This window comes from Chanos chanos, chromosome 8 (assembly GCF_902362185.1).
Source record: "Chanos chanos chromosome 8, fChaCha1.1, whole genome shotgun sequence".
NCBI classification, from domain to species: Eukaryota; Metazoa; Chordata; class Actinopteri; order Gonorynchiformes; family Chanidae; genus Chanos; species Chanos chanos.
This window is the reverse complement of record NC_044502.1, coordinates 37,329,536-37,342,352: the sequence shown is the minus strand read 5'-3', so window position 1 is coordinate 37,342,352 and position 12,817 is coordinate 37,329,536. Positions and strand designations below refer to the sequence as shown.

General features: G+C 40.0%; 3 protein-coding genes across 3 annotated transcripts; 1 reads left to right on the top strand and 2 right to left on the bottom strand.

Moving 5' to 3' along the window:
- Positions 1-1,235: 1,235 nt before the first annotated feature.
- LOC115818877 (succinate dehydrogenase [ubiquinone] flavoprotein subunit, mitochondrial-like) lies at positions 1,236-6,513 on the bottom strand. The gene is made up of 15 exons (XM_030782377.1): positions 6,451-6,513; positions 5,772-5,855; positions 5,498-5,659; positions 5,127-5,270; positions 4,800-4,964; positions 4,374-4,522; positions 4,063-4,187; positions 3,344-3,512; positions 2,929-3,124; positions 2,545-2,719; positions 2,337-2,455; positions 2,117-2,228; positions 1,871-2,001; positions 1,580-1,693; positions 1,236-1,322 (listed from the first exon to the last, which is right to left on the bottom strand). Exons 1-15 carry the CDS (start codon positions 6,508-6,510, stop codon positions 1,236-1,238), a joined length of 1,992 nt encoding a protein of 663 aa, XP_030638237.1. The 5' UTR covers positions 6,511-6,513.
- Positions 6,514-6,838: 325 nt separating this feature from the next.
- ccdc127a (coiled-coil domain containing 127a) lies at positions 6,839-8,737 on the top strand. Its single transcript, XM_030782631.1, has 3 exons — positions 6,839-6,906; positions 7,502-7,628; positions 7,956-8,737. Exons 2-3 carry the CDS (start codon positions 7,505-7,507, stop codon positions 8,639-8,641), a joined length of 810 nt encoding a protein of 269 aa, XP_030638491.1. The 5' UTR covers positions 6,839-6,906; positions 7,502-7,504; the 3' UTR covers positions 8,642-8,737.
- Positions 8,738-10,198: 1,461 nt separating this feature from the next.
- On the bottom strand, positions 10,199-10,946 carry zmp:0000000930 (telethonin). The gene is made up of 2 exons (XM_030783391.1): positions 10,810-10,946; positions 10,199-10,610 (listed from the first exon to the last, which is right to left on the bottom strand). Exons 1-2 carry the CDS (start codon positions 10,944-10,946, stop codon positions 10,199-10,201), a joined length of 549 nt encoding a protein of 182 aa, XP_030639251.1.
- Positions 10,947-12,817: the final 1,871 nt, after the last annotated feature.

Below are 12,817 nucleotides of genomic sequence, written 5' to 3'. Positions count from 1 at the left end.
ATAGGGTTGGGGAGGGGTATTTTCTAACAAATGCCCATTCATGTGAACCTTTGTCAAAGAATGACCACGGTCAGGAACGTTTGTCTGTACTTCTGTTAGGCTTGCAGTGCCTTTCCCTGCTTTATTCGCGTCCGTATAAATTCGATAGAATCTAGAAAATGGGGTGGACAGAACATGTTGACAAAGTGTAATGTAAATCATATCAGATGTCAGAGGTAACTCGACAGAAACGTGTACTTCACTGTAATTACACACATTACAGTACGCTTGCCGCTTGGAGACTGACAATAAATGAGAGTTATTGGAACTACAAAAAGATACAATAGATGTGACTGACTCAGTTTTCACTTAATCTTTATTAAAAATAAATAAAGGATGAATAACAACATAAAACACAATGTACAGTCAAGGTAATACACGTAACCATCCACTCAGGGAAACAACAATGGCACGCTCATGTGAAACTTCAGCTGAGGTCCCTTTACACTTTTAGTCAATAGCAAATCCCTTCTTCAAAAGTGCAATGGTTTAAGTTCAAACACAAAAGAAATATGTTTGATTTTGTGGGCTATGCAGAACTGAGAGATTCTTCAATGTTAAAGCCACAGAGTGAAGCAGGCGCAAAGTTCTGAACGGTGATACATATGAGACTGTGCTCCTAACCTCTACTGAAATTAAAATCTTAGAGAGACACTTACTGGAGAAAAGTGAACCTGCAATACTAACACATCTAGAGCCAAGACTAGTTTAACCTGCAGCCACTAAATGTGATTTGATGTTACTAAGCGTTAGATATGCAACAATAAATCTTCAAATATTCTAAACCATTTAACCTGCTACTCTTCTAGAATTATATGTTCATGAAGATACATGGCTTCCAAATCCAGGTCAAGAGAGAGTTGTTTGACGATTTTTTGTTGTTGTTGAATTTCAAGATAAATAAGGCAGTTAATCCAAGAATGGCCGGCGGGACATTACAGATTTAGAATTTTCTCACTCATTCTGCACAATCTGTACAATCATTACTGTATCCAACAAAGGAACCACTCCACACTTCTTCAATATTTACATTCCTGGTCATTCTTACTTCACTTATAAAACATCTCTCTGTGCGTTCCAACAATGTCGTTTAAGATGTCATATATACAATAATCTTTCATGAGTGTTCTTAGACTGGAATAATGCTAGAACCACAACAGCTGTGGTCGATCTCTGCAAAGTGAAGCCAGGGGTTTTTAATAGGAGCGGATGGCAGGAGGAATTGAAGCACACTCCTCCTCATTCAACGAGCTGTCAATGACAGGTCGGTATTCCAGTGTAACCTAAGGAAATCACAAGAAATTCCATCAGTTCCATCAAAGACATCAATGTCTCATGTTTAAATCCATCTATGTTATCATACTACATGCCTTTGTAGGAATTTTAAATATATCATTTAATGTTAACCAGTTAAATGAAGCCAGGTTACACAAACGTGCCATATCTACGTGAATACTGTGTGTTTCTCAGGCTCTGATGCTGTTCAACTTCTTTTTTTAATGATTTTCATGTATGATGCCAACAGTTGTTATTACTGTACCTTGCCAGTCTCTTTGTCCACATATGAGAGTGTGTGTTTCCTCCAGTGCTGATCATAGGGCTTCTTCTCCTGGCCTTCAAGAGGTTTGGAGTAGTCAAACTCATCAACTCGGTCCTGTAAGACAATCGTTGCATTTTTTTTCCCCAAATGTAGTTTTGGTGTCCGTGTCAAAATGAAGGCCAGAATCTATACGAAACCTCTTAAATACTACATCTCACAACAACAAAAAAAAAAGATATTAAAGGAAATACTTCACAGAAGTGAGGCGTGATAAGTGGGGGGTAATCTGACCTTGAAGTCCTCCCTGGCATGAGCTCCTCGGCTCTCTTTGCGGGCCTCGGCCGAGTAGATGGTCTGGACAGCATTTAGCATCAGGTTCTGCAGCTCCAGAGACTCCACTAAGTCTGTGTTCCATACAATACCTAATGGGTCCGAAAAGGGTGATGGTTAAAAAAAAAAACTAGCCTTAAAACCAGTCTTATATTCCTAACATCTTCTAAACATACACATTTCTTCTCCTTAACCAATGAAACTGACCTCTGTCAAAGGTTTTGAGATCCTTCATGCTGTCATAGATATTATCCATCTTATCACATCCCTCCTTAAGGACAGAGCCTGTACGGAACACTGCAGCATGATTCTGCATGGTCTGAGGAAAGCAAGATATCATGTTAAATCATACATACATAGAAGGCATAGAAACAGACATAGAAGGACAACAAATTAAACAACACCACAATAACTATTTATTGATTACCTTTTGCATGTTAAGTCTGATCTCAGATGTTCTGGTGCCTCCACTGGCAAATCTTAATTTGTCCAGGTTGGCCACTGACTCCTCTCCAGCGTTAGGCTTGAGGGGTGCAAGTTTCTCTCCTGTGGTGGATTTCAAAGGTTTAGCAGTCAAAGAAGGCCATTATTTAAGAACTAATGTGGTACCAGGCTTGACAGTTGCTGAATCTCACCTGGTGTGCATGTCTCGGCAATAGTGAGAGCGCAGGCACGGCCAAACACTACCAGGTCCAGTAGAGAGTTGGCACCCAGACGGTTAGCGCCGTGGACGGAGGCACAAGCTGCCTCACCACAGGCATACAGACCAGGGACAACCTTATCACCCTCACCTTCTTCATATGTAATGACCTGGGAAAATGAACGGAAAAACAAATGAGTAAAATCAGTCTTCGAAGGATCAAATAGACATCTTGTCTAATTACACAAGATAATACATAAATCCAAGAGCAATGCAAAAAGCATTTCATACCACACATTCCATTCTAACAGGCTTTAAATGAGCTGTTCTTCTGATGTTTTGAATCATGTACACAAATCTAAAGTACACCAGGATTTACCTGTCCCTTGTAGTTAGTGGGGATGCCACCCATGTTGTAGTGAACAGTGGGCAAGACTGGAATGGGCTCTTTGGTAACATCAACGCCAGCAAAGATCATGGCGGTTTCAGAAATGCCAGGTAGACGAGTAGCCAGTTGCTGAGGGGGCAGGTGGTGTAGCTGCAGGTAGACGTGATCCTTCTCTGGGCCTACACCTCTGAAACACGTAGCATAAGACACTTCTGTATGATACGCTGTGCGAGTGCGCTTCCTCTTTCTACACATGTCTACCTCCATGCGCATCTCTTTCATGGCATTAAGGTCTATGGAGTGACATAAGCATAACAGAAGAAGCAATTTGCAACTACATCATATTTTACAGTGCGTAAGTTGACCTTAAAAAACTGACTGGGGACAGGCAAAGAAAAACTCTTACCTTCCCTCCCGGATCTCAATAGTCATGGCACGGGACACCACATCTCTGGAAGCCAGATCTTTAGCATTAGGAGCATAGCGCTCCATAAATCGCTCCCCTTCACTGTTGATGAGGATTCCTCCCTCACCACGGCAACCCTCCGTAATGAGGCAGCCAGCACCATAAATACCTGCAAGAATACTGTATATATAACATCTAACAGAATAACACTTAAGCATTACCAGAGTCTGATGCCAAGTAGACAGACATCCGTTGGGTAAAACAAAATTACTCCATATTAAGTGAAAATAAAAATATTGTCTAAATTTTGGGCAATCCATTGGACTTTTGTGTATGAGATAAGTGTCACTGCTAGAACCACTTATGTGATTTACATACTGTAACATTTCTGTCCCTGTGTTATTTATTCATATTACTGTATTAAGCATCATGTTGTTTTCTTTTTAAATAGGTACAGTGTAAATTTGGACGCTGAAATAAATCTCAGTATTTAACTTTACATAGAAACTTTAGACACTTTCCAGCACCCCTTCAGGAGGAGTTTGGAAATTACACACTATGTACACTACAAACAACACATAACAAATAGCAAAACACACTGACATAATAACAACCATATTTAAATGCAAAAGTCCTTAATAAAAGAAATGCACTGAGAAAATCCCTCTTACTAGATAAGCTCTGAGGCAAGGAAGTTTGAGGATATGCGTGTTTCTTACCAGTTGGGTGGAACTGTACAAATTCCAAGTCCTGGCAGGGAAGTCCAGCTCGTGTCACCATGGCAGTGCCATCTCCTGTGCTTGTATGAGCAGAAGTGCAGCTGAAGTATGCACGTCCATAGCCTCTGCAGGGGGGAATGAATGATACAACAATGACCTTCAGCTTTTATGATCTAATTCAAGTCACACCATCAAAATTAAAATAAGGATTGAAGAAGAAAACATTTATATCGATCTATCAAATATCTGTTATATTGACACACATGCACACAGAACTTATGACTGAGATATGATTTGATATGACTGCATACCCTGTGGCAATGACAGTATTCTTGGCTCTGAAGCGGTGAATGGAGCCATCCTCCATGCAAAGTGCAATGACTCCACGACACTCTCCATCTTCCATCAAGAGATCCAGAGCAAAGTACTCCACAAAGTAGCTGGTGTCATACCTCAAAGACTAGAAGAAATAATACAGTCAAAAATAATATAATATATATATGAGAGGATATTGTTTCAGAAAAGCCAAAGAGCTAATTTACAACTCTATTAGGCAATATGACCTATGCATGTAACAACTGTTCTAGAATCTTACAGCACAGCAATGTCAAGGAGAAAAGGTCATCTTTCTCAAACGGTCATATTTCATCACCCAACTTAAGGAGACATGTATTTGGTAGCACTGATGTCACCCTGCTGATTTGGATTGTTATACAATTCATGATTTTGGTATTTACCCGTCCATACAGTGTGTGAAGGAGGGAGTGTCCAGTTCTGTCAGCCACACAGCAGCACCTATGGGCCTGTCCTCCCTTCCCAAACTTCAAGCTCTGTCCTCCAAAAGCCCTCTGATAAATCTTTCCTTCCTCTGTACGACTGAAAGGCATTCCAAAGTTCTCCAGCTGAGGAGGGAACCACCAAAAACCAAGTTAAAGTCAGTTTGTCAGTCACCTCTAACAACACATAAATTCACTGTTTAAAAAAAATGCTTGCTTCATAATAATTCAGTGGTCTTCCTTTAAAATTTCAAGAGATACCAGCATACATCTGTTGTATGTTCTCACCTCCACTACTGCAGCTGGAGCCTGCTCTGTCATGTAATGGATGGCATCCTGATCTCCCAGCCAATCAGATCCTTTAACCGTGTCATAAAAGTGCCAACGCCAATCATCACCCTCCATGTTCCCCAGCGCAGCATTGATCCCGCCCTAAACAAGAGAGAATGCTTATGATAACTATTTCAATACTTCCTTCATTTCTCAAAGTGTTAAATGGTACTGGTTCACATGGGGAAAGTATTTGATGCCAATTCTTCTTCTTATAATTACACTGAAATAGTTCCTTTACATTCCTATTCTCTGGTCCACAGCTGAATCCATAAAATGGGGGTGGCAATCAAGGTCACTGTATGTTAAAGCTTCTCTTTGAGTTATACCTGAGCTGCCACTGTGTGGGACCTGGTAGGGAAAAGTTTTGTGACACAGGCTGTGTTGAAACCAGCCTCTGAGAGTCCAAAGGCAGCACGCAGGCCTGCTCCTCCTGCCCCAACCACAACAGCATCAAATTCATGGTCTACCACAGGATACTGTGTTGAGATCTGTGAAATACAACCAACATTTCAAGATATACACACAGGCACTTTATTTAAAACGAGGTAGCATCAACTGAAATTAATTAGAGATAGAAAGGGACAAAAACAACGAACTTACCTCATCTGAAACTTTGGCATTATCCCTTTTGCCGTAGATAGAAAAGTGGAAGTTTCGGGAGGTAGTTTGGGCTGCGGCTGGAAGCTAGCAAGATCAAATGACAAACGGAACATTTCATTCGATATGTACTATACACGCCTTCAGTCAGGGATTTTTTTTTTTTTTTTTATAAGACCGCAGCACTATAGTGATAACACATTTAAAAACAGCTGGTCTTCATCACAAATGACCCAAAATAGGAGTAACGAATTAACAATAACATGAACAACAACGACACGAATAAAAAGAAATTTGTACAATAATTCCCATCACTGTGAGAAGAAGGATTTTCAAAAACATTTCAAATTCTTCTAAAACTGTGAACAATTTAAACAAAGAATATGAGCATAATTTTCCTTTCTTACGGTAAATTGTTATACAAATTACACATTAAATAAAATAAGCTGAAACATTTAAGCTCAGGATTCAATAATCAATTTCTAACTTATTTTGGAGTGGAAAAAATAATCTTCTGTGATGATACATAACAATGTCAAGTTGTTATGCAAGCCGCAGACCACTTGTTACGAAACCTCAAAAAATTGTTTTTTGTGTGACTCCACAAAATGTCTACAGGCAATATGCAGAGAAATTCAGTAAGGAGAGAAAAACACGTCTGACAACATTTGAAAGCACTTACGGTTTTTGATGATAAAACCCTTTTAGCCAACACTCGAGAAGCTGTGCACACTGATGCCATAGTACTCACTCTTTCAATTCAATAATTCGGATGCAATGAGACAGAGAGTGTAAGAAGTAGTTGAACTGGCTCCACCCACTGGACTAAACCATCTAAGACTTTTTGGTGGTGGCGGGTGATGTGCGTTTCACGGGAACACCATTTTAATAATTAAAACAATTAACGCAATACTTAGAGAAATCTCATTCATTGTAACAGTACATAAACAAATCTCAATCAGTTTTCCTATGTCTGGAACAGCAGGGTGTGTTCACTCGATCATTCAACTATGAAAACCCTGTTGAATGGTCTTTCTACGTTCTCTAATAAAATTGCGTAAAACATTGCGTAAATGTGTTAGTGTTTCGAGAAGGAACTTATGCATAAGTGTCCTGTGCGAGGTGTTGAACTTTCAAGGTGAGCTGAACACCTCGAAATCGTCACATAACATCTGCTATTGTGTAATAACATAATTTAATTTGACGAGAAAGGAAAAACAAAACGGTGCAAAAATGAGGCCTCGCAACTGCATATCAGAGAGGGCCAGCATTAGCATTGCTGTTTTGATAGCAAGATGCATGGCTAGCTGTATCATAAATAAACACTTTACTTTTTAAAGCACTAAATAAACACTTTTTAAACACTAAATAAGTACTCTCATACTGTGATATGTGCAAGTTGATTTTCTTTACATGTAACAATACACACTCTGGAGCTGAATAAGCTTTTAAAGATACATTGTTGCGTGCTCCCGGCTAATGTATTCAAAAGAGGCGTATGTGTTACATTAATGCGAGAACTGTCATCTGCTCGTCTGCCTGTATGTAACCCGAAAGTGGACAGGAGTTTTGGAGAGCAAACTGAGAAACGGTGTGTCGCGTTTGTAATTTCTATTCGGAGAGCTATTGGTTGTAATGTAGATTTCGACAGTGTAGTTTTAGAACCATGAATGCTGTTGACGTGTGTAAATAAATAAACCTAGGATTCATGTGTTTTATCCTCCACGAACAAGGGGATGTCCATGAACAACTTGAATGACCCACCTAGATGGAATATAAGGCCAGAGCCACCGGGAGGTGCTGACGGGAACAAGTGGAACTATGCTTTGCTGGTACCAATGCTTTGTCTTGCAGCCTTTCGTAAGTACGCCTTTATGTAAGTTCAAGGTTGTTCATATAATAGCAAGTGGTCTGTGTCCTATAGAGGAGCATACATGTACATAATTTATTAAGTTTGTAGCAAGATAACTGCATGTTTGGGCAATATAATTGCCTGATCATTTCTTCTTAAAAAGCGTGTGGTCTGACTGTTATTTTTCATTTGTTCAAAATTGGGGACATAACTCATGGCTACCCACAAAGGCTGTTGCATTTTAAAATGTTGGATGGGTTGAGAGGAATGAATAAATACATTAATCACTTAAGTTGCTTGATGCAATTCTGAATCTGTGCATCACCTTCATACAGGATGGGTGTGGAGCAGAGAGTCTGAGAAGCAGATCAATGAGGTGAAAATCAGGTATGACCAGAATCTGACAGCTGCGACTAAAGAATTGGAGCGGAAGTACAGGGACACACTAGTGGAGAACCGGCGGACGGCTGCCCACCTAGAGCTGGAGCTGGAGAAGGAGCGTCAGCGTGTACAGGGTTACAAGAAAGCCCTGATTTCTCAGAGTCAGCAGCTCATGGAGCAGCGTAAGCATTTGCAGCAAGAACGTCAGAATTTAGATGAGGAGAAGAGTCGGCTACTGCAGTCTGGAGCAGCTGCGGCTGCCCTTCGAGGGGCACTGGAGAGGGAGGAGGACTGGCAACGCAGGGCCACGGGAGTATTGCAGGACCTGGAGGCGCGTTTAATGGAGAGGCAGGATGCCCTCTGTAGCTACCTGTTACCAAGGGACCATCGCCTAGAAATGGAAAAGAACCTTCTCCTTAAAGTGGCCAAGGATCCGTTGGGATCTGAGCTGGACCTGGAAAATGATCTCAGAGACATTTTCAAGAATGACAAACACTGTGCCAATGTACTGAACATGGACAAGCGTAAGAATGGAAGCCTGATGTGGCTCTACCTCAGGTACTGGCAGTTGCAGGTCACACTGCAGAAGCATAAGAGAGCTGAGCAGACATTACAGGGAGTTCAGCCCAACCTAAAGTAACCTTGTTGTCACTGATGGAGTTGAAAAGCACTGGAAAGAAATGTTTGGTATTACAACAGAAGTCAACTTGATAATGCTGGATAGTTTACGCTGTCATCGTCTGCACCATAAGTAATTTAAGTGGGGAGTTAAGCATGTTCTAGGGTTTTGTCAACAAAGTAATAATTCTAAAAGTTCTGTTTACCAGTAAATATTTCTGATGTTAAGCGTCTTGGGGAAAAAAATACCCTCCAGGCCTGTAAGTACTTGACAATCATAACAAAACTGCTTTGGTGTGTGTGATGTGATAAATTTTGATGTCTGGCTTTATCAGACTAAGACAGAAGTTAAGAATTTATTTCTGTGTGTTCATTGTAAGCTACTAAGTCAACTGAAAAGCATGAACCATATCACAGCCGTCACATTTTTGACACCTTGCAATTAGATGGCCATTAATTTGTCTCTGTGTATTTCATCTGTGATTAAACCGTGAGATGCACACAAAGTTACTAGTTATTCAGTTCATTGCCTGTACTCTGTATTCTTTAGCCTTTTGAAGAAATGATTTTATATTGTGTGAATTTGTTAGTACAGGACAGTTTTTACCAACACTCTAAACATGGTGGAAGTATTATGCACTCTCACAAAATATTTTGCACTTCAACAGATATTAGACTTCATCTGTTAAGTTTAGATAAATATTCTAGAGAGAATAAACTGAGGTGTAAAGTACTTTGAAATAATATTTAGCTCAAAAGCTGAAAGTTCTGCTTTTTTAAACCACATAATTTTAACCATATGTTTATGAATTTTAGAGGCATTGAGACACATTTAGCTCTTGCATGACATCTGACATTGTATTATGAGTTTATGAGCATCCTTGCCATTTTTATTCAACTTTTCAGTGGCTTTTAATCTGAGTGTTTGTATTTCTCCACTAGATGGTAGTATATTTCTTTTGGAAGCTTGTAGACGTAGACTTCAAGAAGTTCCATGGGCCACACAATTTGCCCGAACACAAGATCTCGTGATGTAGGCTATTTGGTTAGATTCTCACCACATGTAACTTCATGCACGTGTAAAGAAAATCACTGATATGTCAAAGGCTGCAATTTATTTCATTTATAAATGAATTCATAAGGAAAAAGAGAACATCAGGGTTCATGAAAATATATGGAAATCTTCATAAATATGGAAATATATGGAAGTCAGATTTTCGAACATTAGTAAGGTCCTTCTTCTTATCATGAGATAATGATGAGAGAGAGAGTGAGAGAAAAAGAGAGAATGATACTGAGACTGTACCGCTCTTTCGTCACTTTCAGTTGACTTCATTATATTTAACGACATGCTTCTCTGCACTTTGTCCGTTACAACACCATGCTTTAACCAGTTGATTCTTGATTCATGCGTGCTCAAAATTTATTAAACCAATTTAAGTAGCCTACCTAAACTTCCCATTGCGAAATTCTCCTTCGTGTAGTTACCCTTCCTGCTACAACCTCATACTGTGGAAACTCGACACAAAAACAGTCATACACCGTTTTGTCAATACTGTGTACTGAATCAGTTGCCAGGTCACTCCCGACGCTGGATGTCCTGGGACAGCTCCCATGGTGGCGAGATCAGACTGGACGCCCTGAATTCTGGACGTCTGGGTTGGATGACCCACGGCTTATCTTTTGTGATAGAGGCGACATCCCTTTTCTCTTCGCAGATTCCACTTATTGAATTTCTCTCGAATTCCATGATAGACTGTAGTTCGGAGGGGGATGGTTCTCGTTTTGTTTTTTCTAGTATTGTCATATCCCTCGGTACAAAGATTGACACTGGAAGAACTTTCTTGTAGGGCAACTTGTACTCGCGCATCTTCGTCCCGTATTCGCCCATGCGAATTGTTTGTTTGGGATATCTCCGCACAACAAAGTGGACTACCCTCTTCTGCTCGTAGCTTTCCTTTCGCGACGAGTCTCTTTCAATTACTGTGGTCCTGCGAACGAACATTAGTTACGATGCAAATACTTCAGAAAAAACAAAACAAAAAAATCAGTCACTGATCAAATGATCAAAGCATGCCTAAACTTCTGAACTCTTTAGACAAAAATGGTTTATTTAAGAACAGCTTTTCTATCACCTTTAAAACTGACCACAACATACTATCTTGAAAAAAAACGAGTTCGTATACTTACTTGTATTCTGGTCTTGTCTCCATCACTAAGTCTAACCAAGTTGCCTCATAGGATTCCTTTTTCATATCATCCTTCTCTTTAAGATCACTGTGAGAGTTAACAAGATATGAGCTGGGCCTTCTACTCAGGCAGTGCATCTTGTCTAGTTTTATTAGCGTGAATAGACTGTAGATCAAGTACAATGATGTCTTCTACTCTGACATGTCAAGCTATGTACTCTTTCAGCCTTAGATGTTCCACAGGCTCTTAAATAATGTATTGCTTCTATTTTTGAACCATGACATCATGCAAAATATTCCTGGATTGGTTTACTCAAATGAAGAGAGTGAGTGAGCAATACATGTCCATTTGACTGGTATGTATGGCACCGATTCACAGAGAGGTTACGAGTGCCACATGCTCCATCTCAGCTTTCTTAAACTTAGCTAATGAATGCTTTATGATTTTGCTGAGGGTATAACTCTGGAAAGATTCTATTTCATTTACTATTTCAAACATTGAAAACCCCTACCCATCTATCACACTACTTTCAATTTCTTTCTTGATGAAACTGGTATGTTTCAGCCTACATTCTGATAGGAGCGTGTTCATATAGAATGTACTCAGCTAAGCAAATGACCTTGATGTGTATGTATTGAATATTCACTTTCTGAGAAGAGAAGACTATACATAGAGCAAGGTGAGGATTTCTCTGACGCGTGTGGTATTGTTCTCTGTCTGACTTGTCAGCGCTTGTGCAGAGAACATGCCCTTCTCAAAGGATTCTTCATTGCACTACTCTTCTGCAGGACTTGTCTATCAGGACGCTTTTTTACAACCACATTTTTGAATATGTGACAAGTATCATAGGTCAGAGTATCACCAATTTTTATGATGCCTTATGTTTATAGTTTTGAATAAAAAGTAAATCTTGACATGGGGGTTGTTCTCTTTGTTAATTGTTTGGGTCTGTTGCAATACAGGAAAGTGACACTCATACTTCTCCAGGGATTATGTTCATTCTCATGTTGTGTACTTGGAGCATACTTCTGGTCTTGTCTGAAAAACGTGTTGTCATAACTTGTCCCATTTAGAGTTTAAAAAAAAAAAAAGAGAAAGACTTCGAAACAGTAAATAATCTAATAAGACATACAGCGTGATAATGCCTCTTTAAGACTGGAGTGGAGTGTCGTCAGTCTGCCGAAAAATTCCTCTGTGGCATTTAGGAGAGGGAACAGCGTTGGATTACAGCGTTTAGAGCCAAGGTAGCGACACTTCAGAAACGGACACCCCATTGCTTCTCTATCCGTGTGCCAGCGACTTTCCCGTGTAACGAGACACTGTGAAAGGCTCTGAGACAAGTGCAGCCGCAGTGCTGACATACAGTGATGGACTGAACGGTGGAAAGGCCCATAACACAGTTTTAGCTCATCTTACAGCTCATTACTTTTGGTTTGGCACATGTTTTATGGAAGAAGAAGTTCTCCGTGTCAAATACGAGGAAATGAAACTTTGAGCAGGTGTGCTGTGACGTTTCTCTGACAACTCTGGTAACATCCACAGACACGTTTGACATGATATTCAGTAATCCACAAACGTGCCAAATCTGTGTAGTAGTAATGTTGCCTGTTTCTGACTTTATGAACAAGGAACACTGAACCACTGCAGTTCATTGGAAATCTCTCACGTCACCGGTGCGTGGCATGGGTTAACATGCAGTGTTGTCATTTTATTTGCCCTGCTGACAGTTTGCAAGGAAGTGTGACATCTTACTATGCTGGTACCTTGATGATTTTGGAGCGAGAACACATGAGAAATATTTTGCATGTCTCTGAGACATAAGAACAATTTGTCCTTGCAATTTCACCTATTTGAAACACTCCCTGGAGCCATATCCCTTTCCTCCTGGGATGAGGGATGGGGTATTTATATGAATGAATTAGAGAACTGGTTCTTTGCTCATTACATATGAACATTTAAAAGTGGAAGAATATAAGCAAAACAGAACGTGTTAGGTTAACTTCAGCAG

Excerpts from the sequence above, each read along its gene's own strand:
- LOC115818877 (XM_030782377.1), bottom strand. The coding sequence starts at position 6,510 with ATGGCATCAGTGTGCACAGCTTCTCGAGTGTTGGCTAAAAGGGTTTTA. Across the intron at positions 5,271-5,497 it reads CCCACACAGTGGCAGCTCAG|GGCGGGATCAATGCTGCGCT; the intron begins GTATAACTCAAA and ends TCTCTTGTTTAG. Across the intron at positions 4,965-5,126 it reads CTCCAGCTGCAGTAGTGGAG|CTGGAGAACTTTGGAATGCC; the intron begins GTGAGAACATAC and ends TTCCCTCCTCAG.
- ccdc127a (XM_030782631.1), top strand. The coding sequence starts at position 7,505 with ATGTCCATGAACAACTTGAATGACCCACCTAGATGGAATATAAGGCCA. Across the intron at positions 7,629-7,955 it reads GCTTTGTCTTGCAGCCTTTC|GATGGGTGTGGAGCAGAGAG; the intron begins GTAAGTACGCCT and ends ACCTTCATACAG.
- zmp:0000000930 (XM_030783391.1), bottom strand. The coding sequence starts at position 10,946 with ATGCACTGCCTGAGTAGAAGGCCCAGCTCATATCTTGTTAACTCTCAC. Across the intron at positions 10,611-10,809 it reads GAGACAAGACCAGAATACAA|GACCACAGTAATTGAAAGAG; the intron begins GTAAGTATACGA and ends GTTCGTTCGCAG.